We start from the raw sequence: 27,903 nt of genomic DNA on the forward strand, positions 1-27,903 counted from the left end.
TGCTGTACTCATTCATAGAGCTTTAGAAGTGTTGAGCAGTGTCAGTTAAAACCAACATAAAGGGAGTACATGGGTTCCAGCATTATCATTACACAATACACTTGCAGTCTAGCTTTACAGAGGATATGCAAAGGAATCCTTGCAAATGAAATATGTTAAAGACTATATAGACTACTGTTAGCTCGTTCCGAATTTGCATCATGGTTAAATGGAAGTATTGAGTGTTTGTAATGTTAATGCTACTTTAGTTCTTATCACACATTTGCTCTGGGTCTCTGGTGGTCATTTATTTCTCACCAAAATATTATCTGAAAAATGCTACTTAAAATATAGATTCTTAATGTTACAATATAAATACAGTATCATGAGGTAAAACATTGAGATCTTTTGTCCTGTAATATCAAACTGCACAGACTGTAGTAATGGCAGTGTTGTTGTATAGGTCCTGCTGGGTCTCTGGTCCTGCTGGAATATCAGATGCAGAGATGGTCCATCATTCCCGATTGATCTTCCTGCATTCTCAGGCCAGAGCCACACTCTGCATTTAGAGACCATGTGTCTAAGAGCCAGCATCATAAGAGAGGGACGGGATAGTGACTGGGCCTATAGGAGGTCACCATCTGTTTAATCTGTAAATCCTTGTTTTGCCATGTCAATCTCAACTGATGCTCTGCATAAACAGAGCTTGAGGAGAGCTTAAAAGGTGCTGAATGATGGATGGAAAGTTAAACAGAGGAAGGATGAGAAGAAGGGAGATACAATAGAAGACAGAGGAAGCGTGGCTGGACCACAGCATGGGGAAGGAATCAGATTTCCACTCTGCTGGTGTCCACAAACATTTATAATGTCTTCAGCTGGATTTTCACCTCTCATTTGACGTGGAGCAACAGCTGTCAAATAAAAGCTGTAGATTTTTGTTGCTGTATCTCTGTTTTGAAAACCACACTCACCCTAAATATTAAAGGAACAATCCGTGTTCAATACAAGTTAAGCTCAGTTGACAGCATTTGTGGCGTAATGTTGATATAACTAATGAAAAAAATTATTTAGACTTGTCCCTTCTTTAAACGCTCCAAAAATTAGCCTCATTCACTTCCATTGTATGTAAGTGCCTCACTGTAACCTCGATTTATGCTTTTTTTTTTAAAGGCAGAAATGTGAAGCTTATAATTTTATAATAGTACTAACATAAAGTCTTCTGTTAAAACTCATGTATTAACTGAGATGTAGTTGTAAACCGTAATTTTTTTCCAGCGGATTACTACATTTCCGGGATTACAGGGTTTACAGCATTACGTTGTAATGGCACTGAAGTTGTAAAATTGGCTATAACTTAGAAAAGGTTATTACACTTATCACACTGATATTGTTTATGTCTTGTGGCGTAAAAGGAGGGACAAGTCAAAATGTAAAATTTGTATGCAATTGTTTTTTTTTAATTATGCCACAAATGCTGTCGATTGAGCTTAAGTTGTATTGAAAATTCCTTTAAACTTCGATGCATAACTCATCCCACATTCTTTGTGCTACGGACATTAATGGTGCCTCAAGTTGAGCGGATTGTTGAGAAGTGTGCAGAGGTGGAGAGTAACAAATTACAACTACTCTTGTTACAGTACTTTACAGTATATTTTTCAAATTTTCACATCATAGGACTTTTACTTGAGATGATTACAATTTTCAACGTTTACATTTATTTTAAGTACGAAAAAAATAATATTATGACACCGCATCCCTGAATGTTCGGCAGGTTAAAAGCACTAAATACGCTTCCTGAAACACGCTTTTGCCTGGCATGACGGAAGTCCGCAGGGCACAGCAGCGTGCTTAAGAGATAGGATAGCACGAATCTCTTGCTTGAGTTCTCCTGGCTTCACTCGGTGGTGCAGAACACAAACCTTGTGCAATCCATTTGAATTCTAGAGAGAATACTGTATACAGCACTGGCAAAGAAAAGAGGTTACTCTGTTTCTCTACAGTATGTGCTGTGGCTGCCTGAGGAGGGGATGGAGGCATTGAGGGGGTTACCTCCTGGTTCTGCGGGCTCTGCCACATATGTTGTGCCTCTTTACATGGAATGACTTGAGCTGTGGCGCTGTTTACATACGTGTTTGTGTTGCCATTGGGTGGCATTGCGTCCGAAATGGAAAAAGTTGTGCGTCCATTTCTTCACTCCACCCTCCATTGGTGACTCAGTCCACTTATTCCCCAAACCCTTTCTCCTCCGTTAGACAACAGTCACGCAGCACTAAAGAGCGGGATTATTACTGGCTTGTGTAAATGATCTTTTATCAAAGCTGAGTTCATTGTTAGTGTTGAAATCGCTCAGCAGAGTTTACTCAAGCACACTCTACATGTTGCAAAGCTCAAACTCTGGGGGGTGAGAGCACACTTTCATGTCAGTTACACACTCTTTTCATTTAGGAGAATTTTCTTTAGGTTGGCCAGCTCACAATGACACTGCTGTGCTTTATGGTTGGCTTCAGTTGCCTGCTGAATCACTGTGGTGAGATTCTGCAATGAAAAAATAATTTTCTTAACAAGTATCTCTTGTCTTGTGTGCAAGTTCAAATGTTGAAACATCCTTAAAACAATATTTACTTAATAAGCAAAACTGCATTAGATATTAAGTCTTTTTTTTTTTTTCTTCCAGAGAATGCAGAATTTGTGGTACTGGCAGTTTTTTTTTTTTTCACTTGTTTTTCAGTAAATGCATTCTCTGAAAACAAGCATTAATAGCTTACACAGTTGTTTTCAGGTGAATTTATCTTGTTTAGACATTTTTACTGTAAAACGAGACAAACATACTGATTAAGTTTTTTTGCATTTTCCATCCATTCATGCTTTAGCTCAGTCACTGGAACGTCAAAAATGAATTGTGAAACCATCTTACATAAATGAACACGTCCACTTCCCTCACAGAACAAAAAAGCCACACAGAGAGGGTGTGTTTGAGTTTGAGATCATCTAAAATTATTGTGCAGCTCTCTTGCAGTCTTTTGTTGAGCTTGTTTATTTTTCCGTTCGGTGACAGTGTTTCTTTCTCGCTCTGTATCCTCACAGATAGGTTGTCCAGGAAAGTTCTCCATGAATGTACGTCACAATGATGATGACAGACCAGATTCCGCTGGACCTGCCACCACCGCTGTTGAACGGGGAGGTGACCATGATGCCTCACATGATTAATGTTAATGGGGATGGATCACAACAGGTGAGGGTGAACGCTACACCGCACACTGTCTCAGAGTCTCAAGAGCATCTTTGTCTTGTTTTTTCAGTAAAAATGTCTAAAAACCCTTAAGATAAATTCACCGGGTAAGCAAAAATGTGGAAGACATTGAGATTTGTTGTCAGAGAATGTATCTTGAATATTGGGATGCAAGTACAAATAGTCTGCCTGTTTCATAAGACAAATACACTTATTTTCAAGATACATTCTTGGAAAACAAGTCTAAAAGTCTTGCGCAATGTTGCTTATCCGGTGAAGTTATCTTGTTTTAAGGATATTAAGATCATTCAGATTAAAGAAAAAGATTTTTTGGAGTGTAGAAGTTCAGTAATTGAAAGTGAAGAGTCATTCCTAAAAAAAAATTCTAAAGCAAATTGTTTTCCTAAATTGATAGCAACATATGTTGACAGCGAGACTAAGTTGTGAAATTTTAAATGATACCAAGCTATAGAAAGTCAGATTTTGTTTTATTTTTTTTATCAAATTGTTTGTTTCCAGGATTGTTGGTGGTTCATGTTTTTGAGACGTTACAGACATTACATAAAAAATTAGCATGATTAATTCTGATTCAAAGCAATGGCCAGCATCATCCAATCACTGCCAACCATGTTCAAATAAAATTATACTGTAACTCTTTATAATAACTAAAGTATTAGTATTATAGTTTAAAGTATTTGTAAAGCTTTAGTTTATAGTTAATTGATAATGAAGGAACCATAATTTATAAATTATTAATACATTAATAAGCTACATATAAATAGTATGTTATTTGTTTCTATTCACTTTAGCAAATGATTTATTATTGTTTATATATATATATATAGGCAGTTTGTTTTTTTATCCTTAGTAAACAACTTACTTTGCATACCTAACTGCTGTTTTTTAGTTGATACAAAACAGTGGTAAAGAAGTGTTTATGAAAATATTAAGAAAGCATAAATTCATAGTTAATAAAGATATTACATATGTAATGAATAGGTTACACATTTCTGCTTAATTAATGTGCATATTAATGTTTTAGGTACACTCACTGTTAAATCAATTAATGCTTAATAAAGGTCTTAATAAATCACTTATTAATGGCTAGCTAAGCATTTTGCGTGACTTAATCTAAAGTGAGAACTATATATGTCCGATTAAACATTTATTAACATGGTTCAGCAGTAAGTTTGGCCAGCTGGCACTGGGCCAGTGTGAGTTTCGCCCTTTCGGGCCAGTACTGCATTGTCATTAAATCTTCCGTTGATCTTGTAAATGTGTTGTACATGTGTCCTAGTCTGATTATTAAACCACAGCAGCCTGCGATTTCATTGAAGAAATATCCAGTTCTCTTGTGTTGCACGCTTCAAAGTGATGTGTGAAGGTGCTGACACACTAAAAACATCACATAATGACATCTGTAATCTGTGTATTAGATTGCAGAAAGTGAAACGCTCATTTAATGCGAAGCGTGCAGCACATTCCAGACTATTTATTTAATGAAATTGCAGCCTCTTACGGTGTAACAATCAAACGAGTACGTAGCAAACTGCTTATTAAGAAGTGTGAAATTTCCATCAAACAGACACAGAAACTGACACAGTGATGCATCAAAGTAAAAGTTTGGTTTAAATGGATGCATGAAATTGAAGAAATTATGACAAAAAATATATTACTACTGCATTGTAAAAATTGTATATTCATTTTAATAATAATAATATTTCAAATATTCTCATTATTACTATTATATCAGGAATAGTTATATTTTAGCAAATTTCACAAGCAAGTGTGCTACTGCTAGTGTTGTACTGAATGTACCTTACGTTTTTAATTTATACAGTGATTCTCTGTTGTGCTCACGTTATTTGGCAAAATAACTGTTTGAGATTCATCTGTGAAGATGTTATTGAAGCACTTTATTTGATAAAATAATTTCATTTGAACTCTTTATGAATTCATTTGATTAGTCATTTTTTATTAACATTTTTTTTTTTTTTTAACAGAATTCAGAAAAAATAAAATGGAAAACAGAATTTGGGAAAACAAAGCAGAATTAGGAAAAAAAACATTTCATCGGGTCCTATTTTTTTATGCCTTGCAAACTTAAACATTTGCATTTTCTTTTGAAGTAATAAAAGTTGATGATGTATTGAAAATCTAATTTTGCTCTTAAAACTTGTCATCAAGTGGTGATTTAACAAAAAAAAATTCTATGAGAGTCAAATGTGTCTTCCTGAAGGGGGGCGCCTCCCGTCCTGAATCCTGAAAACTGAATTTATCGTTGATCAGCATTCAAATCTAAATATCAGTATGTTTTTGTCATACTGCAGACATTTGTACATTAAATACTGTGCTTGTAACTTTTTACTACAAGGATTGGTACCTGAGATACAAATCTGCCCAATTAATTAAGTCTGCTCATAAAGCTTAATAGGATGGAACATGCTAAAGTGGCGTTTGAGCAATTAGAGGATCTCTTTTAATAAACTGGAATTCCTCTCTCACTTTTATTCCTGTACTTTTGTGTTGTCTTTAGATTAGGTTATGCAGAATGCTTAGTTAGCAATTAGTCTGCTTTATTACGCCCTATATATTAAGTTATAATTGCTTTAATAGTAAGTGTTACTAAAACAGTAACAAATACATTAATTATGTTTAAATGTAAATCCAATTACTTAAATATATAATTTCTTTATTTACTATGAATTCATGCCTTGTTCGTGTTAAAAAATATTATCAAACTTCCTATAAATGAACTTATTAAACAATAATAAATCATTTGCTACAGTGAATATAAACAAATAACAAACTATTTGTATGTAGCTTATTAATGTAGGAACAATAGTTTATAAATGATCAATTGACAATAACCTAATGCTTTACAGACTCTTTATACCGTGTAGTTATTATAAAGAGTTACTAATTATACATTGATAAATTCTGAATCTAAGTACTGATTACCATTGTCTCATGTCTGCCAAACATGTTGAGTGGTTCAAACATCATCTGCAGCCTGAAACTGATCTTTTGACCGGATGTTAGAAGTGAATGCACTTAGCTGCATAGGAAAGCTATAGGATGCTCCCTTTCTCCCTATTTAGTGAATGACTTGAGTGATCAGTGAATTGCTGTTTGTCTGCACTAGTCTCAGAACAGTTAAAAATGCACCTTATTTTCATCCTAACTCCATATAAAGCCTCTGAAAGCAAATGTTTTCCAGCTTTTGGATGAACCCATTGATTCTCAATGTGTAAATGCACAGCAAATATATGCGCTGAAGTACACATTTGTGTACATTGTGTTTAGCAGCATAGCGTTTTGTGATAAATCGCTCAAATTTAAAAATGGCATATCAGATGAAACTAGAGACTCCAATCTTTTGACTCAAACAGGTTTCAGTGTAAAAACTTAATTAGGTTTCTTACCAAATGTAGTTTTGTTACTGTTTCTCCCAAAGACAAACTCCGTTGTGATCGGTGTCATGTTGTCACATGACTCCGTACGTCAAAAGTTTAACCCTTTACTGACAGCCCAGAGATTCCTGAACTGAGATCAGTCAGTTTAAATGAAATGAAATCAAGCATATAGCGAAGCCAAAATACAACGTCCACACATGTGTATGCGGGGTCGCACGATGATAAGTAAGCCAAACATTGATTGATTTTCCATTGTGGCTCTGTGGCTCTATCAAAATATTGCTCTGTTTGTTGGAGCATCCAAACCAACACGACTCTGCACCATTGGCTCAACCAATGTTTGGGTTAGGACAATGTCTAAACGACTAATGGAAGACAGGCAGAGTGTCCCAGAAACTGTTTCCTTTGCTATTTCGTTTACTCATGCCAGTGACACAGCAATTAAAACTTTTTAGCTGAGAAAGACAAAGATTTCAAAATAAAGGGTTTATTTCAAGTTCAAAAAGAGTTTTCTCTGGGTTCATAGTGTGCTGAGGGGAAGTCACAAGTTCAGCTGCAGTTCGAGAGTTAAAATTGAAAAATTGACGACCATGTAGCTGCAGGTCAGCTGTGACCCTAAATTCAACTGACATTTAGGCTGTTCCTCACTCATTTCTAATGGAAAACAGACAAAAACATCAAACATACTCAACCATTCAATTCTCTGAACCTTGCATTCATTAGGTCGGAACACTGGCCAATAATCTGAGTTATACATAACAATGAGGAACATTCTAGTTGTCTTACATTAGACATTCAGGGGGCACTCTGAGCCCTCAGGCATGGCTCACCTTTCCCTCACACATCTCTCTGTAGATCTGCACTATCAGAGCGGATCAGTCTGTTCTGATCACTGCTCCAGGTGCTGCAGATACAGCACGCTAGCCGTGTTTTCTCCCGCCAGAGTGGAAAGAGACTAAGACCCTCGAGAGAAAAGGAAAAGGGTGTCTGCTGCAGATAGTGAAGGTTAAGTGCTTTGAATTCTGCCAAGTTCATGTCCACTCTTCTTTGTCAGGCGTGTGTGGATTTCAGGGGTTGGAGTCAGGAGAGATGCGGTGATATGATCAGTGTTCCAGATGGTGCTTAAAAAGTCTTAAAATGTTTTCAATTCAGTTTTCAAAATTTAAGGCCATAAAAAGTCTTAAATATCTTAAATTGTATAACAAATGTCTTATCATTCAAAGAGGTCTTAAATTTAGGGACAGAAAACAGGAATCGCAATATGGCCAACAATTATTAAACTGGAAAAGGCTGTGATTTAATTAAATAAATCTATAGTCTATATGCGCTCCACGCTTCAAAGTGAAGACGTGGCACTGTTGCACATTCTCCGTGCACGCAGGGAGGTCATGATACAGTGTTTCCAGTGGTTTCAGAGTGGTTCAAAATCTGTTAATTACTGCTTATTTTTGTTTTATGACTATGTTTTTTTTACAGTGTGTATAAAGTAATAAGTTGTAGATGTTTGTAAGAGTGCATATTTTCCCTTATCTATTTTTGTGATCAACTGGGAGTACAGACATTTCAAAATAAGAGTCCCCGGTGTATTTTTGGCTTGTTGATAGTTAAGTCTGTTTGCACCAAATCTTTTTTTTTTTTGGTTATTATTTGAAATTCGGTTTATTGTTGCCTCTGTGTCTGTGCCATCACAGTAAAAAAAATTTGTAGAACAATTTTAACACATTTTAAAAACTATCGCATGTACGTAAACTCGTAAATTCTTATTCGTATGTGTTTATATTGGTAGATTATAATTTTAATATGATCTGGTATGGACATACCGTACTAATTTTATTTGTTCAAGTCTTAAAAAAGGTCTTAAAATGTCTCAAATTTGATTTGAAAATCTGTGCAGCATCCCTGATGGTATGATATCAATTAGGGCTGGGTATTGATACAGATTTCCCGATTCAATTCGGATATCAATGCATGGGTTTATTTTAGTTATAATTCTCTCCCAGCTAATGCTGTTAATTATACAGGGCACCTTCTAACTAGGTATTATAGGAAAATTAATTCACTGGTGAGGAAAATCTAAACATTTTCTAGCCAGTTGCCAAATATATACATTTTTAGTCGGTTGCAAATGCGAGTCATTTCCTCTCATTGTAGTGGGGGCACATAGAGAAAAAGATAGATCTTGGAATTTAAGAACCAATATTGAGATCGTGTAAATGAATATCGCGATGCATCGGGAAATTGATATTTTTACCATGCCACTAATATCAATCTGAGTTGCAATATGATAACATTGTGTTTTTGTTGTTATTATTATTATTATTAGTGTATTGCAATTCTAAACTATGATTTTGTGATGTTTTACTTACTAGTTTCTTGTTAATCTTCATTGGACTTCGGTGCTTTGTGCAACAAGTGCTGAACTTTCCTGATTTACTTCATTGCAGAGCCACAGAAGTAGCATAGAGTATAGGTACGTCAGTGTCTGTAAAAACAAAACAAAAAAACATGATGCAAAGGGATAGTGTTCCTTAGTTTCAGCATGTTTATCATTACATGAAAACTTTTGCAGTCTAGCTGTACGAACAATCTGTATGAACATGTTTACAATAACAAAAACAAAAAGCATTCTAGACCAACATACTTGTTCTAAGACCATGTCCGCACTAATCCGTTTAAGTTAGAAACCTCTGTTTTTTAGTTTCCTAACGTCATTGTATTCCAAAGTATGTTGTTATGTGAAGCGTTTTCGTAAATTTCAGTTTTTGGTGGAGGAAAACACCATTCCAGTGTGGGTGAGTGGTGTAAACGTAGCAAAATCAATGATTTTTTGCAGTATCTTGTAGTACATTTCATGTGCTTACACACTTCCTTCGAGTGTTTATCAATCTCTTTTTGATAATGTGAAAAATGTAGCTAAGTATATACATTATTGGCCCTAGAATATTGATAGTATTGTGAGGTAAAATACCAATTTCAACTTTAATTTTGTCCCGACATGCAACAATTTTCCTGGTCTTGATGAGGTTGTCAGGTCTGTGGACTTCATACGGGAATTCAGTGTTCTCATTCACAGGTGTTTACCCACCATCCTCAATTAACTATTACACACATTTTATTGGGAACACATTTTGTTTTTAGTCTGTCTCGATCTGATATGCAAAGGCGGCATGTTTGCGTGAGGTTGTGTAAGTGTACATTTATGTTCTGCTGGTGTTACGTGTCTGTGTGTTAGGCAAGTCCTTTATCTGCATTAGCTGGGTGCTGGGGAGGACGATTTAGAGAAGGGGAGGGTGAGAGAGAGAGAAAGAGAGAGAGAGAGAAAAAGCTTTTTTCCCTTTTTCCTCTGGAAAGCCAGTTTGGCTCTTCAGTGCACGCCGGAGTTCCCATAGCAACAGCAGCAGCAACAGCAGACAGTGTGTGTGTATGTGTGCATAAAGGAGGAAGTAGGTGCCCAGATCTCCAGGGCTGAAGCGGAGAGATGGGAGGTCCGCCTGACACACGACCATCAGGATCAGGGCTGTGAAGAGACCCTGCCCTATGCACACTGCTCACACATACTTAGGGCTAGTGCAACATGGCGGGCCAACTTTTTCACATCTATAGGCACGTTTGCACTCTCAACGACCTGTGTGCTGATAACATGATGGTAAGCAGCCTGAGAAGATGTCAGAGTGTTAGAGTTGTGTTTAGACGTTGTACTGTTTTGCAGAGTTTTACTTGTCGTTTTGGTGTGCGTTTGTGCAAGCGGTCTCTTTGTCAAGAAAATTTCAACATCTGGTTACGTCATCGTTCTTGGCTGTTGTGGTCACTATAGTGCAATGTTTTTGGGTCGGATGTTCCATGGCTCATTTTATACGTTGTGGATACATGCATTTAAGGATATATTAAGAAACTTGTTTTTACTGTCTTGGATTGTGTTTGCTGACAAAACTTTTGGCACACTGGTCTTGTTTAGAAGTTTTAATTTAAAAGCATGTCTAATACCTGGTTCCACATGTGTCACAGGTGATCCTCGTGCAAGTCAACCCTGGAGAGACCTTCACCATTAGAGCGGAGGACGGTTCTCTTCAATGCATTCAAGGTATGACATACTTCCTGCCTCAAGCTCAGTGAAATGCAACTGGTAGCCTCCCTGTTGAAAAGACCAGCTTAAACTAAAAATAATTTTTAATAATGGTCTAGGCTGGTACTGGTTTAGCACTGGTTTGGCGCTGGTCTAGCTGGTGGACTACATGGTTCCCACTGTCATGGAAAACCTAAATTTTTCTAAATTCTAAAACTTTGTTTAGAATTTGCTATTTTGTGATTGTAAGAAAAAAATGTCCTTATCCAGTATTCATGAACTAAAAAAAAAAAAAAAAAAAAAGGAAAATTCATTGCTCAAAAGCAAAGAAATTCTGGTCAACCAGTCCTTGTGAAGCTGGTCGACCATGGAAGTCTTGCTGGTTAAGCTGGTGCTGGTCTGTCACAGTGGTGTGATTCTCAGACTGTGCAGCCAACTGAATTTGTTTCTGAAATTGTTAAATGATGTGAGGTGTGGTGTTTGCTTATTGAGCATGCAATTTCAGCACGAATTGAGGGATTCTGCTGTTGTTCCCTCTGCTCCTGTTTGTACTTAAAACCATGGCTGTCATGTTATTGGATTTGGAGCTGGTGTAAACCGATGAGAGGCCAAGACTGGCATGCTTCTGGGGATGTGAAAGACAGGGAAAACAATGGCAGATTACAAAGACTCTTTGTCTCATTATCCCTTTCCTGTAACATTTAAAGTCTTTGTGTATAATTAATGATGCACACGACATGTTATTTACCTTGGCTGTTGTTGAGTTCTCCGAACAGGTCCACACTAAAGACATCTGTCAAAAAAAGTTGGAGAATGCTCCTGCATGCTGCCCTCTTGAAATACCAGAATTTAATTTGTGGTAGTAAAAATTAACTTGTTACTGGAGACATGAATGTACGGTATGCTACCAGGTCACAGCCAGACAATGTTGTTAAGTATCTTTTTGTATTTTATTGGCACATGACCTGGGCTTATGGAACTTGTGTCTTTGACTTACAAATTGCCGTTGAATTTATTGCAGGCAGGGACAATCCCACTTGGAGTAACATGGGGTTAAGTGCCTTGATCAAGGGCTTTTTGGTGATGGCCTATGGAACACATCTTGTGGCTACTAAGCCAACAACTTTTCGTCACCAGCCCTGGGCCTTAACCACTACATCCCAAAGAGACTTGGAACTTAAATGTTTTTGTCTTTGGATATTATTGAAAGCACTTATATACAGTATATTTTGTTGTGTAATGTATGAAGACCGAACTGCTATCAGGGCAGGTTTACATGTTTGATGCAGTAATGGATATTAGCTCTTTTGGTGTCTGCTGGAGCCCTATGAGTACCTATGCTGGAGCCCTTTGAGCACCTATGTCCTTCATTCCACCACAAGTTGGTTGGTCATTGGTCCAGACATCCATGGTCCAGTTCACCATTGATTTCAAAGAGCAGGATGGCCTAGAAATTACTTAAGATATGTATAATTTAACACTTTCATCAATGGCACCAGATGAAAGTTCATCTGGCGTAACATTAAATACACTGCTCAGTGGCCATCTTCAGCTTTTGCTAGCTTGAAATGGATGGAGGGTAGGGGGAATGGGGCCACTGTCTGGTTGAAAGGCACTCTGTTGAGATAAGGGCCCATCTGTATGAATCAGGGCGCTTCAGGGGCCTTGGCAGCAACATGTACCACAGGTAGGAGGCACTTGCCCCATCTTTGGCCTGCAGAATCCAACAGCCAGAGCACTGGCTTTTCTCATTGTAGTTCAGGGTGTCTTTGTGTGTTTATCAGCTTATACAACCCTTATTTTGGATCCTCCATGACACTTCAAAAATATTTTCTTAATCAGTCTTGTTTTGCAATAAAAATATATTTGTAACTTTCTTAAAAGTAATGAGATGAGAAACTTGGTAAAACTTTAAAATAAGGTTGTATTTGTTAACATTAGTTAACTCCCAATACATTAACATGAACTAACAATGAAAAATACTTATTCAGCTCTTATTGGTTAATTTGAATTTCAACATGTAAAACTTTTACTTTTAAAAAATGTATTAGTATATGTTAACATAAGTTAATGCATTATGAACTAACATAAACTAACAATGAACAATTGTATTTTTATTAATGAACATTAACCTAGATAAATGCAGTAAAATGCTGTTCATTGTACACCTAAAATAATATATTGTATAATAATATTTCAATATATAATGATTAAATAATTATGAATAGTTATATTTAAAGAATTACAAATATAATATACTGTATATTATAAAGATAATTTAGATTAAAATGCATTACATTTTTGTGACAGATGAGTAAAGCATTGATGAGACAATACAAAAAGTGGCTTTAGAAGACAATATATTGTTTATTTCCATGTTATTAAACATAAGCTTGTCATTGGCCTACAGTTCACAGCAATCCTGGTGGCAGCTGAATTCATCAGTTTGTCCAAAATAGATTTATTGTAAGGGCTTGTTTAAGGACGCATTAGAGTACACCTGCGTCAGATGGGCTCTTTTGGAGCGTTTCTCATTGGTTGCGTCGCATCATAAACGCAGCGTTTTTAGGTCACTCTTTCAAATTAAACATTGTTTGAAACGCAGAAAAACACGTCTTGAGACCTCTGCATTGGGATTTGCGCTCCGTCCAGCTGTTTAAAAACAAGGACGTATTCTCATCTTGTGCTGTCCTTAGTGTCAAAGAAGCCTGAGTGTGGTTTGTTGTCTATACAGCTGCGTGCATCACCTATAGCTAGAGTTTCACTTAATGCTCCATGCTGAAAAAAGGTGGTTCTTAAAGCTTGAATTGCTCAGATGGTAGGAATATTCCGTATTACGGTTCGGGGACACGAACAATTTTTAAAGGGTCATGACATGAAGAATCAAAGTTTCGTGAACTCTGGCCTGCGAATCCATATGATAAGAGGACGCATGACCAATAGAAGATTGAAACGTCACACACTGACCTCTTGGCTCAATACAATACAAAGAATAAATATTTCAAAGCTGCGTGTTTTATTGTTGTAGGAAAGTGAGTAGACTATATTTTAAAGAGGCCCTATTATGCTTTTTGGGATTTTACCTTTCCTTTAGTGTGTAATGTAGCTGTTTGTGCATGTAAAAGGTCTGCAAAGTTACAAAGCACTAAGTCCATGCAAAAGGGAGTTATTCTCTCCCACAGACAACTAGAAGAAGTAAAAGAACTACAAGAAACGGCTGGATTGTAGTCCAGCCATTTCTTCCGTAAAGTATCTACGTCACTATGTAAAACATTTGCATAATGCTCGCCTAAGGGCTATTTTGGCCCGCCCTCAAACAAACATAGTTATAGCTGAGGCCAGGATGAGTTGGGTTAGTGTTGTTGCCATGTTGAGAAGACGCTGTTTTCTTCACTGCAGAAGCAAAACCTCTTTGTTTGGACTTCCAAAGGCAGACGAATTGAAGAATCAGTGGATAAATTTATTTTAATTATTTAGAAGTACAACCACAACCAATTCTGGATTTTCAAGATAGTTACTCCTGAAAGATGATGCAGTTCCCACTTTGTTGGGACAATCTGCGCTTCAGAATCACAACCTGTAAGTATGCTTTATTATTTGTGGATTTATCTGCTACCGAGAGTTCAAATGCGGAGTTTTGTGTTGTTGCTATGGTGTACACCCATTGCACAGCTGTAGGCCTCTGCTAACCTGCTAGCTAATGTTACTGTGTTGAAATAGTTTTGCTAATCAGCTGTGGGTCCACTTTTACCTACAATTGTGTAGAATTATGCAGACTGTCGTTCTTACAATCATGAATAGTGATCAAGTGTGGAGATGGATTTATTTTTACAAATGGTAATTTTACATCAGCAATCCAAGGTAGTGCTTGGCTAACTTGCAATATAAATTTATTGTTTTGGTATGGGTTTACTATTCAGCTGTGGGCCGGCTTTTACCTAAAATTGTGGTAAAAAAAATAAAATATTCGGACTCAAACAGGTACGGCAAAAACCGACACCATTGTTACCATAGTTACAATAGAGTTTACAGCTGTTCCGGAAGCCTTAAACTCAGTTATGATAAAGGGCGTTACATTTCTGACACACACACTACGCAGTTGACCAATCACTACAAAATAGGCCAGCTGACCAATCAGAGTAGACTGGCCTTTTTGGAAAGGGGGACTTTAAAGAGACAGGACCTAAATCAGAGCGTTTGAGCCAGAGGATGAAAATAGGTTTAGCAGAAATGTACAATATGAGAAAAATAATGTGTTTTTTGAACATTAAAGCATGTAAACCTATTCTAGTAGACCCCCAAAATAAAATCATGAACCTATAAATTAGCATAATATGGGCTTTTTAACATTTTAAATATAATATTATTTGTTAGTTGTGATGTATTATTTTTTTGTGTTATTTATTTTTTTTTTTTTTTGGATTTTTCCTTTTTCTCCCTAATTTGGAATGCCCAGTTCCCAATGTGCTTTAAGTCCTCGTGGTCGCATAGTGATTCGCCTCAATCCAGGTGGCGGAGGACGAATCCCAGTTGCCTCCGCGTCTGAGACCGTCAACCCACGCATCTTATCACGTGGCTTGTTGAGCGCATAGCCACGGAGACATAGTGCGTGGGGAGGCTTCACACCATCCACTGCGGCACCCATGTTCAACTCATCACGCGCCCCACCGAGAATGAACCACATTATAGCGACCATGAGGAGGTTACCCCATGTGATTCTACCCTCCCTAGCAACCGGACCAATTTGGTTGCTTAGGAAGCCTGGCTGGAGTCACTCAGCACGCCCTGGGATTCGAATTAGCGAACCCCAGGTGTGGTAGCCAGCGTCTTTTACCACTGAGCTACCCAGGCCCCAGTTGTGATGTATTATTTACACCAGAAGCCCTCCCATGAGACATCACATCCTGGTCCGTTGCCCGAAAAAATCTGCGTGCTCAAAGCCTTGTGTGATCTCCAGTTTAATATCATGTTTTCCTTTATCTTAAAATCTGTCATCATGCTTCCTTCAGTACTCACTTTCATCCATTGTATTCTCAGCTGTGTTGCTGCACATTTTTGACAAACCATTTCCTCCCATAATAAAAGCATCAATGCTATAATTAATGACTATACCTGCATTAATTTCTCTCCTCAACATTCTGTAAAAGGTTACAAACCACAAGGAAATATTTAGGTCAAGCTTTCAGGTTGTGCCATTGTGTTGCACAGAATCACTCAAGCACATCTGACGCAGAGTGAAAAGCCTCGGCTCATGGCATCACAGTGTTGAAAAAAGCACTGAAAAGCATCTGATGAAACAACAAGGACAAGGTGTGGTGCACTGAGGAGAGGGGCATTTCAAACACACTTGTTTACAGAAAAGGTCACTGGGTTTAATTAGAAGTGTTGACTGAAGCAGAGGGCTCTGAAGTAGCTGCTTTTACAGAGAGGCTTCTTTGTCATTATGCAAACCTCAGAGCAGAAGCCTAGATTTAGAATTTTATATAAGTAACCACTGTTTAGCCTGTGGACCGCTGGCAACACAGAACACACAGAGCAAACTTTTTAGATAGGCTCGAGCCAAGAACACACTCGAACACACTCAAGTCGAAAAGGTTTGACTTAATACGAAGCTTTTGCTCTCTTCGTGGCTCAGTCGGTTGATTTTAACTCTAGGCCTCTGAAGTCATTTGAGTAGGCTAGTAGAAAAAGTTGAAAGAAAGGAAGCTGTTGGGTAAGAATTTTATAATTAAGGTTGCTCTGTGTTCATTGGTCACTCTCTTTCCTCCCTCATCATCAACTTTCTCTGCAAAAACAGCACTTTATCCTGAGGTCTTCCCACATATAGATCCCACTCACCTCTATATTTAATATAGAAAAATGTCATGCCATTATTTTTAGCACCTATGGAGTTTAAGTACCAACATCTTAAAGGAATAGTTTGCTCTCGAAATGAAAATTCTTATTATTTAGTCACCCTCATGTAGTTCAAGAGATTTTTTTAAAGGAAAGTTCCCGCAAGATGTTTTCATTCTTCCATATAACAGTAGTTTGTAGTGACTACAGTCGTAATGACCGCGGCTGTAAAGCATCATAAAAGTGGTCCGTACAATTTGTGTGCCGTATTCCAAATCTCCTGAAGCTATGCGACAGCTTTGTGTTAGAGAGACTACATTTAAAGGCCATCTCCACACTTCGGTTGAAAACGCATTGATTTTGCTACGTTTATGCCTCTCATTCTTAATGTATTAGTGAGGACGTGGCCTACGTCATTATTCACTGCTAAAAAAATATATATATATACTAACCTTCTGGAACTATAAAACTTTTTTTTTTTTTTACTTTACAAAGTTATGTTAATCGCCATTACTACAAAAGGCCACATGATGACTTAAAGTTCATCAATAGTGGCCCTTCCAGGAACAATAATTAATACACGTGTAGACACCGTGTACATTGTTACTCGCACAAACACAAAACACCATCAGGGTAACACATTTGACACTAAAATATTGTAATGCAGTAAACATGAACTAAACTCAAGGGCGTAGATTTGACCTGAACAATGGGGGGTTTCAGCGTGAAGCATTTACCCATGTTTCCATTGATCATGATATACATATTGAGGGGTTGTACTTGCTTGTTTTGATTGTTAGGGGGTTACCTCCCCCCACCCCCAGAATCTACGCCCCTGACTAAACTGCATAAAATATAACACAGAACACAATGTACATGTCCAGTGTACATAACTGATAAAAATAAGAAGAAACATAACTGTTCCCAAAAAATTATAATGAAATGTGATGGGTCACACTGGGAATGCCCGATTATTGTTTTTCACTGTAATTTTAACAGTAGTTTACTGTAAAAAGTACATGTATTCTCTTGTTAAACATAATATACATTTTTACCGTTATTTATTTAAAGCATACTTTTTACATCTAAAAAATATTTTACCGTAAAATTACATGTATTGTCTTGTTAAAGCTACACTATGGAACTTGTGGCCCTCTAGCGGTTAAAAAAAAAATAAAACGTGCATCTTGTGGAAGGACATTATTTTGGTTGTGGTTCGGCTTTGCTCCTCTGCGCGGATAAATGTGGTTCAAGGCACCGGTGTACACATGGAGACAGGACATCTTATCAGAGCGAATGGTCAAATAAATAATGAAAGAAAGGAAAAGACGAATATCCGAAAACATGTCATCTGAGCAAGTGCCATATCTTATGCTGTTGTTTTGACTTATTGGATACATTGATGTTTTGAAATAAATGACATTACAAAAGTTAGGCAACGTTTGTTAACATTAGACATAACGATTGATAGTCCGATAAGGTCAAACGTTGTAAAGTTTTTTTTTTTTGTTTGTTTTTTTTATAACTGCAGGATATTCTGGCCAAATAGACCACAGTAGTAACTAATTTATAGATTGTCATACGCTGCTGGTCTCTGGCTTAGTGGCAGGTCATTTTGGCCTTTGGATCCCTATGTTTACTGGATCTCTAGTCCACTCCTATCTCTGCTAATTAGAGTGGAAGAGGAACTGTAATCTTTGTCTTGTTTAAACAAGGTGACCTTTTTCTTTTTCCAGGGCATGGCTCAACAGCCCTCCGCCACAATCCATTCTCTGTAGCAAGGCCACTCTGTGCTGCTTTCCCACACTTTTGCAAAGGGAGGGAGGTCCTGCTGTTTGAGGTCACCCTGTCCTATGTTTGGGCTTCCTCCTGCCGTCTGTTTTGTGTTTCTGTGTTTGCGCCCCTTTTTTGTTTTGTTGCGAGGTCAGTGCAGTGTGTAAAAAGGAGACCTCAGATAGCACTTATCTCTAGTCCTATCTTTCCCTGCTGGGGAAGAGAAGGGTATGTTTTGACTAGCCTAGCAGAACGACATATTTGTGGTTTATGAATGTTAGTGCGCTATGGGATAGGGATGGGTTACGATGGTCCAAGTACTTTATTAGCATGCTGACAGTGTGCTGTGCTTTAGCTGTTAGTTTGCAGGTTAAAACTCTTTCAAAGAAGTTGCTTCTTTAAATTGTTCCCCATTAAAACACTTGTGTTACAAGTCCCATGCAGAGTTACGTTACGTCACGACTCGCACCTTTTTTTTGCATGCCTTGCACCATGTGCTTTGAATTTTGAAGACAGCATGTCAGGTTAAAAATAGTCATGCCCTTTTCTTTCCATTCTGTTGTGCTCCATCCAGCTGTTTTTGAACACATTAAGAATGTGTTTAATGTAAACACCCCCTATGAAACATTTCTGATTGGGGTCAGGTGAACCTGAACCGACCAAATTATTTAGTTCTTCCTTAAGACCAGAAAAAACACTCACTCAGCACTTTATAAGGAACACATGTACACCTACGAATTCATGCGATTATCTAATCAGCCAATCGTTTGGCAGCAGTGCATTGCATAAAATCATACAGATATGGGTCAGGAGCTTCAATTAATGTTCACATCAACCATCATAATGGAGAAAAAAGTGATCTCATGATTGTTGTTGCCAGTCAGGCTGGTTTGAATATTTCTGTTACTGCTGATCTCTTGGGATTTTCATGCACAACAGTCTCGAATTTACTTAGAGTGGTGCAAAAAACAAAAAACATCTAGTGAGTGGCAGTTCTGCAGAAGGAAAAGCCTTGTTTTTGTTATTATTATTATTATTATTTTTATTTTATCCCCCTTTTCTTCCAATTTGGAATGCCCAATTCCCACTACTTAGTAGGTCCTCGTGGTGGCGCGGTTACTCGCCTCAATCCGGGTGGTGGAGGACAAGTCTCAGTTGCCTCCACTTCTGAGACAGTCAATCCACGCATATTATCACGTGGCTCATTGTGCATGACACCGCAGAGACTCGCAACATGTGGAGGCTCATGCTACTCTCCGTGATCCACGCACAACTTACCACGTGCCCCATTGAGAGCGAGAACCCCTAATCACGACCACGAGGAGGTTACCCCATGTGACTCTACCCTCCCTAGCAACCGGGCCACTTTGTTTGCTTAGGAGACCTGGCTGGAGTCACTCATTACACCCTGGATTTGAACTTGCGGCTCCAGTTGTGGTAGTCCAATACTCACTGAGCTACCCAGGCCCCTGGAAACGCCTTGTTAATGAGAGAGGTCAACAGAGAATGGCCAGACTGGTTCGAGCTGACAGAAAGGCTACGGTAACTCAGATAACCACTCTTGTAGTAAGCAGAATAGCATCTCATGTACAACACGTGTAACTTTGAGGCGGATGGGCTACAACAGCAGAATACCATGTCTGGCACTTTATTAGGACCATAGTGTTCCTAATAATGTGCTCAGTGAGTGTATGTTCTTTTGCACATCCCTACTGTGGGCAGGAACAGTGTGGCCTGGCATAGTACCAGAGAGAGCAGGGTGAGTGGGGACTCTAGTTTCATTAAAGGGGTAATTCAGCCTTCTGTGAGCATTTCCTGTGTGTCATTTACTCAAGTCCATGGCCTGATCAGCCAGACACTTTGATCTCTAATGTTTTCAACAGACATTAACCAATTCATTTGTTTTATCTCTCTTTTCAGTGTCTGCTGATAAGGCAAATTGTTCTGTCTCTTTTTTTATTTTTTTTATCTGTGGGTAATTAGGAAAGGATGTTTACTTAAAGTCAGCATGATATCAATAAACCCTGTTCACTTTCTTGCAAGTTTTTGGTTCTAATGTGCATGATTCACAAGTGCTTTTGGTTTTATTATGCATTATTCATGAGTGCATGCTATTAAAAGAATAAAAAAAAATGTTTCATACAAGGCCTTATTTTAAGAGAGCGAGCACAAAGCGCAGCGCTAAGCTTTAAGTCATACAGGCAAAGTAAATGGGTGTAACGGGTTCAAGGATGGGCAATGACGAGGCGGGAACTGGCTGAACAATAAACTTAACTTTTAATAACATAAATTTACTTAAATCAACTTAAACACAAACACATAGAGACACACACACACACACACCCACACAGCGGTCGCATGTGTCTATCTCTCTCTCTTTCTCTCTAACTGGCGCCTCCGGCTTGTCTTTACCCCCCTCCTGGCTGATTAGCCCGATTCAGTGCCGGGCATGTGTCCTCACAGCCCGGCCCCACCCTCCTCCTCGTCACACTCCTCCCTCGCCCGACTCAGGCCGGGGAAACCCCTGGTATGACGTACTCCCTGCCTTCCTGGAGGGGGTTGTTGCCCTTCCGGCTGTGCTTGCCGGCAGGTCTTCCCTGCCTTTCTGGAGCCATGGGAGAGACGAGGGGAGGGGAAGAGGAGAGGGAAAGAGCGAGGCAGAGAGAGAGAGAGAGAGAGGAGAGAGATAAAACTGGCTCGCCAGTCCCTGGACACACCGTCACCTGGAACTCAGCCACTCCTCCGACCTCTGGCGGGCGGCAGCGAGTCCTCTGACCCGTGGTGGATGGAACGGCTCCTGCCCTTTCTCGGTGGACGACAGCGGTTCCTTCGACTCTCGGCAGCCAGCAGCGACCCCTCCCTCCCCTGTCAGGAAGGCAGCGGCGAGGAGTCTGCGACAGTACATCCCTCCTCCTTCCCGGGCTTCGGCACCAATGTAACGGGTTCAAGGATCTGCAAGGAGGCGGCGGGAACCAGCTGAACCGTAAGCATAACTTTTAATAACATAAATTAACTTAAATCAACTTAAACACAAACACATAGACACTCATGCACATGTGGCTTTCTCTCTCTCTCGAACTGGCGCCTCCGGCTCGTCTTTATCCCCCTCCTAGCTAATTAGCCCGATTCGGGGCCGGGCTGTGAAGACACGAGACCTCCTCCCTCATCACAGTGGGCATGGCCATGAAGTTTTGGTTTTTCCTTGTAAGCATGCGCTAAGTCTAGGCGTAAGTGGGTTCGGCAAAATTGCGTGCACAAAGTGCTCAAGTGCAATTTAATTCTGAGGTTCTTCTCTGGTTTTTATAATGGTCCATTCCCTGTAAAGCACCAGCGACATAAACAAAGACAGCACATTCATAAAAATTTGGTAGTGTAAATGGACTATATGCAATGAATTCGAAGAATAGAAATATGGACTTCTGTTTTTTTGTGCATTAACTGTGTCCTTGTGAAATGTCAGGCATATTTCTAGTGACGCACTCCTTTTATGAAAAATGGATTCAGGTTTTGGATTTACGCTCTGTTAAATTATAGAGAATTAGAATTAGCACTCTCATGAAAATTGTATGAGACATAGAGTATGGTCATTCCGCACTCACGAAAATAGAGCCCAAAATGTAATAACTTGCTATGCCTCTGAAATTACTTTCTTTTACTGTTGCTGGTATGCTTGGGTTTAGTTTTCGATTAAAACCAAGTCCCACCCTAAACAATTCTCATTTAATATTCTTTTTGACCTACATGGTAGTAAAACAATTTGTAAATGTCATTTCATGTTGACTTTAAAGAGACGGTATAAATAGCGTTGGGAACCGAGAACAGAGAATTTCCTTTTTTTTTTTTTTAATACCGTAACCGTATAATTTTCATGAATTTCGGTTCTGTTAAGGGTTATCACACATTACATTTTTCAGTATGCAGGCCTAACACTGTACTAAAATATTCTGACAGTGTTTTCTGTAGTGCTTTTCATTGGCAATCCTGCCCCCTACTGAATCTACAGCGTTTTGTCCGATTCCTGAACGAATGACTAATGAGCCGGTACTTTTTAGTGAATCAAAATCACTTATCAGTCAAAGCGGTTAATTGATGAATGTTATACTGATGCGCAAGTTATAAATGTCCAACTCTAAATTAAATAGGAACTGTTGAAGTCTCACAAGCTTGAAGTACAGTATTAGGCTACATAAGACTTACTGTGTTTATTTAATGTTGTACTTCAGACCTGCGAGACTTCAAACAGGCAGTGCATTTTCTGACTGGTTGTTCATATGACACTTGTGTGGTTTAAAGATACACAAGTTTGGATGTAATCAGTGGAATTTTATGAAAACATGCATTGTAATTATAATACGTGTATTACATATATATCTGATTTGTTATATCTGCTCTGTAGAAATCTGAATTGCTCTCATAATTTGGCAACTGGCTACTGAGGGCAGTAAATGCAATAAGAGTTGCATTTCTTATTAAAAAAATTGAAAGAATCATTAAGAGGAATCTGAACAGGAATCGTTAAGAGGAATCGGAATCGGAACCGGAATCATTAAATTCCTTTGATTCCCATCCCCAAGTATGAATGAGAGTGCCAATAATATGTATTACAGTGCATCTCACATAATAATAAAAATCTTTTTTTTGGGGGGGGGGATTTTCTCCCCTTTTCTTCCCAATTTGGAATTCCCAATGCGCTCTAAGACCTTGTGGTGGCGTAGTGACCCGCCTCAATCCTGGTGACAGATGACAAATCTTAGTTGCCTCCACGTCTGAGACTGTCAATCCGCCCATCTTATCACGTGGCTTGTTGAGCGCGTTACCGTGGAGACATAGCGTGTGTGGAGGCTTCACACCATTCTCCACGGCATCCACGCACAACTCACCTTGGCAGGTTGATAAGCAATTGAATGAAGATTTCACAGCTGAACGTAGCCTGAAAAACCACTTCATTCTAGATTAAATTACATGAAAAACCCCAATATCTGTCGCTACACTGTGAGTATATTTGTGTAATTAAGTGTGTTGTATTATTTCTGCCCTGAGGAGCCATAGAGAATGGCTTCTATGGTGTAATTCCAACTTTTGCTGATAGCATTTTATTCTCATCTGCACGCTGTAATTTAGCAATGATGCACAGCAAAAGTGTTGCAGTCAGCAAGTGCTCAATCTGATTTTATGCACAGCGCACGCCAAAAAGATTTCATTTATGCCTCAGAAAGCATAGTGACACTATGAATATAATACATTCTAAATGAATTTGTCAGAGGCCCATGGGAATCGCAGACATTATATTGCAGAGAAACCGATAAAAGAAACAAAAATAGGCAAGGGAGGCATTTTGCATTCTCTGACTGAAATAAGACCAAAGTAGTCTTGTCCTTGCCATTGGACTGTATCTACACTGACTGAAGGTCATTAGCTATCTTTAGAATGGCCCCATGATTGGCTATTGTGGCATGAAGTGAGTGACTTTCTCATCTTACCATATTCTCACAATGTATTGAGGCAGACAGTTCATGCCACAGGCTCTAACCTGTAGGGACACATTTTTTAAAAATTTAACTTTGAACAAGACATTGTCGTAAAAACACAACAGTTATGTCACAAATTGCTGAAAAAAACAGCAAGATGCGATGTTTACATAGACCTGGATGAACAATAAAGTAGGCTAATAGTGTGTGAGATTGATATTAACAACAGCTAGTTCATGGGAAATGTAGAGGCCAAATGAAAATTATTAAAATTTTATATATATATTTTTTTATAAATGTATTTATTTAAAACTCAAAAAATATATTTTCTTATAACTTATAAAAATGATTAGTTTTTATTATATGTTTTAACAATATGAGAAGACATTGTACAAATAATTATAGTTAAAGCTATATTAAAAGGTTAGCACTAAACTTAAACCTAAATCTCAGAGTGTACTTCAAGAAAATATTTTAGGTTTGCTAAAAGGTTGGGAACGCCTGGTGTAGAGTGATGTCTCGTCCTCATTTTGTCCATGATATTGCACATGTAAAGACACACAGCCCACCTGAGCTATCAGTACATGTTTACCACTGGAACTGTAGTCATTTCATAACTGATTAATGGTATTCCATGTCAAGGGTTGTGCTATTATTTGCACGTTTGCTCAGCGCAGTGCTGAGATGATTCGTCAGGTGATGGGCAGATATATAACACAGAATCTAAACTGTAGCCATGAAGGCAGCTTTTCTGTCTACAGCAGAAGTATTACAGAGGTGAAAGTGTGTTACAGTCCCTCCTTTAAGGTTTATTTATCTATGTGAAGGGCAGCTGGTTTTCTATTTATGTTTGGGAGCCCCGTCGCCTGAGAGACAAGTCCTCCGTTAGATAACAGGTCTGCTGGAGAAGACATTCAGGTGCTGTGCAATGGCATGGACTGAGGAGGTTTCACTCCAGAAATCCAGAAGGAAAATCCAATATCGCCTCAGATTATATTAAAAGAATGTTTCGGGTTCAATACAAGCTTTAAACAGCATTTGTGGCATTCACTGTAAACCCTAATAAGTTAGCAGAACTCAAAAATAAAATGTAATGTAGAGGTAATCTGTTACATTTTTCCAAGTTTAAGTTAGTAGATCTTTCAGATTTTGATTTTGTACTTCACATGCATGTTAATTGCCCCTTACTTGAAATATTGAGTAAGCTAACTCATACATTTTGATGGCATTTAACTTTCAACTCTTTTGCTGAACTTGATTCAATCTTGGACAGTGGTTCCACGTGTTTGAATTGAGTTTTCTTAAATTAAAATTACCATTTAATTTCAAATTTACATACTTCAAGTATAAATAACCTAATTGAGTTGAGTAAGCCCAACTTAATTAGACCTGTTAAATTAACTTTAATCTCTTTTAGTTACAAACTAGCTAGTACAGTGAATGCTAGCATGCTGAATGCATGCTAATGCAAAACAATATCGCTGCATCTGAATATCCATACTTCCCTACGATACACTATGCCAAAGGAGTAGAATGTATTTATAAAAGAGGAAGCGAGAAATACTCCAGATGACCAACTATTTCAGGCGAGATTCTGAAGTGCGGATCTACTGGACACTTTACTATTCCATAATCCAGAGATGGGGATTCGAGTTAGAGACTCGGACTCAAGTCGCACTCGAGCTGCATTTTAATAGACTTCAGACTCCTTACTTGATCTAAAATGACTTTAGACTTGACTCGACACAAAGGACTCATGATTGTTTCAAAAACGACTCGATTCTTTTAACCGTAACTAATAATATCTTAAAGGAAGAATTTGTGTTTTATTTGTATGTTTTTTTTAATTTATGTACTATTAGTTAAACATTTTTTCATGATCTATAGTGCTGTCACAGGCAAGAAAGTTTTCTTCTGGTGATGTTTATTACCGGTTGGCAAACCAGTTTATGGTTTACCGCCACCTACTGAGCTGGATAGTGAAACGTCACAAGAAAGTCTTTCAGTGGAGTCAAACATCAGCTGAAGATAATGAAATTGGCTAAATTTCATCAAAAAAAGGTCACACCTTATGTAGGATTAAATCCTAAACTGAGTGTACTTTAAAGATAGCTTACCCTATGGAATTTACTTGTAAACAAACAAGTTATGTTTCATTCATTCTTGAGGTCTAACAAACATGCGGAATGCAGTACCGCCCCCATTAATGATATGAAATGTACAGTATATATCGTGATAAATATCGATATCGAATGCTATGAAAAAAATATTGTGATGATTTTTTTGGGCCAAATCGCCCAGCCCTACTTAATGATATTGCATTAGATTGCATTGCATATGTCATATTGCATTGCTTGTGTGTGCGTTCTGAGCCTTTTTGAACTGACCATTAGAAAAACTGTGGCACCTTTATTACAAAAAAATTTACAGGATAAGTTAAGTCTGTGAAATCATCAAATGAAATAAAGAAATTTTACAAGTTCAAGTAGAATCCTGTTAGTATCCCAGATTTTTCAAAGATCATACATTTATCATTTTTAAGTAGAGTATAATATATATATATATATATATATATATATATATATATATATATATATATATATATATATATATATACACATACATACATACATACGTACATACATACACACACACACACACACACACGTACGTACGTAGATTGAAGTAATTAAAACTCATTTTTTAACCACTCCACATATTTAATATTAGCAAACTAGTTTTGGCAAGTTGTTTAGGACATCTGCTTTGTGCATTACACAAGTTATTTTTCCAACAATTATTTGCAGACAGATTGTTTCACTTTAAATTGACTATATCACAATTCCAGTGGGTCAGAAGTTTACATACACTGAGTTAACTGTGCCTTTAAGTGGCTTGGAAAATTCCAGAAAATAATGTCAAGTCTTTAGACAATTAGCCAATTAGCTTCTGTTAGGAGGTGTACTGAATTGGAGGTGTACCTGTGGATGTATTTTAAGACATACCTTCAAACTCAGTGCCTCTTTGCTTGACATCATGGGAAAATCAAAAGAAATTAGCCAAGACCTCAGAAAAAAAATTGTGGACCTCCACAAGTCTGGTTCATCCTTGGGAGTAATTTCCAAACACATGATGGTACCACATTCATCTGTACAAACAGTAGTACGCAAGTATAAACACCATGGGACCACGCAGCCATCATACCACTCAGGAAGAAGACGCATTCTGTCTCCTACAGATGAATGTAGTTTGGTGCGAAAAGTGCAAATCAATCCCAGAACAACAGCAAAGGACCTTGTGAAGATGCTGGAGGAAACAGGTAGACAAGTATTTATATCCACAGTAAAACAAGTCCTATATTGACATAACCTGAAAGAGTGCTCAGCAAGGAAGAAGCCAATGCTCCAAAACTGCCATAAAAAAAGCCAGACTACAGTTTGCAAGTGTACATGGGGACAAATATCTTACTTTTTGGAGAAATTTCCTCTGGTCTAATGAAACAGAAATGGAACTTTTTGGCCATAATGACCATCGTTATGTTTGGAGGAAAAAGGGTGAGGCTTGCAAGTCGAAGAACACCATCCAAACCGTGAAGCATGGGAGTGGCAGCATCATGTTGTGGGGTGCTTTGCTGCAGGAGGGACTGGTACACTTCACAAAATAGATGGCATCATGAGGAAGGGAAATTATTTGGATATATTGAAGCAGCATCTCAAGACATCAGCCATGAAGTTAAATCTCAGTCACAAATGGGTCTTCCAAATGAACAATGGCCCCAAGCATACCTCCAAATTTGTGGCAAGATGGCTTAAAGACAACAAAGTCAAGGTATTGGAATGGCCATCACAAAGCCCTGACTTCAGTCTGATAGAAAATTTGTGGGCAGAACTGAAAAAGCCTGTGCGAGCAAGGAGACCTACAAACCTGACTCAGTTACACCAGTTCTGTCTGGAGGAATGGGCCAAAATTCCAGCAACTTATTGTGAGAAGCTTGTGGAAGGCTACCCAAAGTTTGACCCAAGTTAAACAATTTAAAGGCAATGCAACCAAATACTAACAAATTGTATGTAAACTTCTGACCTACTGGGAATGTGATGAAAAAATACAAGCTGAAATAAATAATTGTCTCTACTATTATTT

The 27,903-nt window shown here is 38.2% G+C and overlaps 1 protein-coding gene across 5 annotated transcripts in view; it reads left to right on the forward strand.

The window, feature by feature from the left end:
- LOC127442282 (fibronectin type III domain-containing protein 3B-like) overlaps positions 1-27,903 on the forward strand; it is a 229,482-nt gene that overhangs the window by 47,133 nt on the left and 154,446 nt on the right. Inside the window, exons 1-3 of one of the 5 annotated variants that reach the window (XM_051700181.1) lie at positions 2,926-2,945; positions 3,064-3,211; positions 10,630-10,705. In XM_051700181.1, coding sequence (XP_051556141.1) covers positions 3,092-3,211; positions 10,630-10,705 — 196 coding nt within the window. In that variant the 5' untranslated portion in view covers positions 2,926-2,945; positions 3,064-3,091. Of the gene's footprint in view, positions 1-2,925; positions 2,946-2,994; positions 3,212-9,019; positions 9,095-9,969; positions 10,271-10,629; positions 10,706-27,903 lie in introns of those variants that run through there. The other 4 variants (XM_051700180.1, XM_051700179.1, XM_051700183.1 and 1 more) reach the window with 4 other exon arrangements.

Source organism: Myxocyprinus asiaticus, chromosome 6, assembly GCF_019703515.2.
Source record: "Myxocyprinus asiaticus isolate MX2 ecotype Aquarium Trade chromosome 6, UBuf_Myxa_2, whole genome shotgun sequence".
Classification (NCBI taxonomy): Eukaryota; Metazoa; Chordata; class Actinopteri; order Cypriniformes; family Catostomidae; genus Myxocyprinus; species Myxocyprinus asiaticus.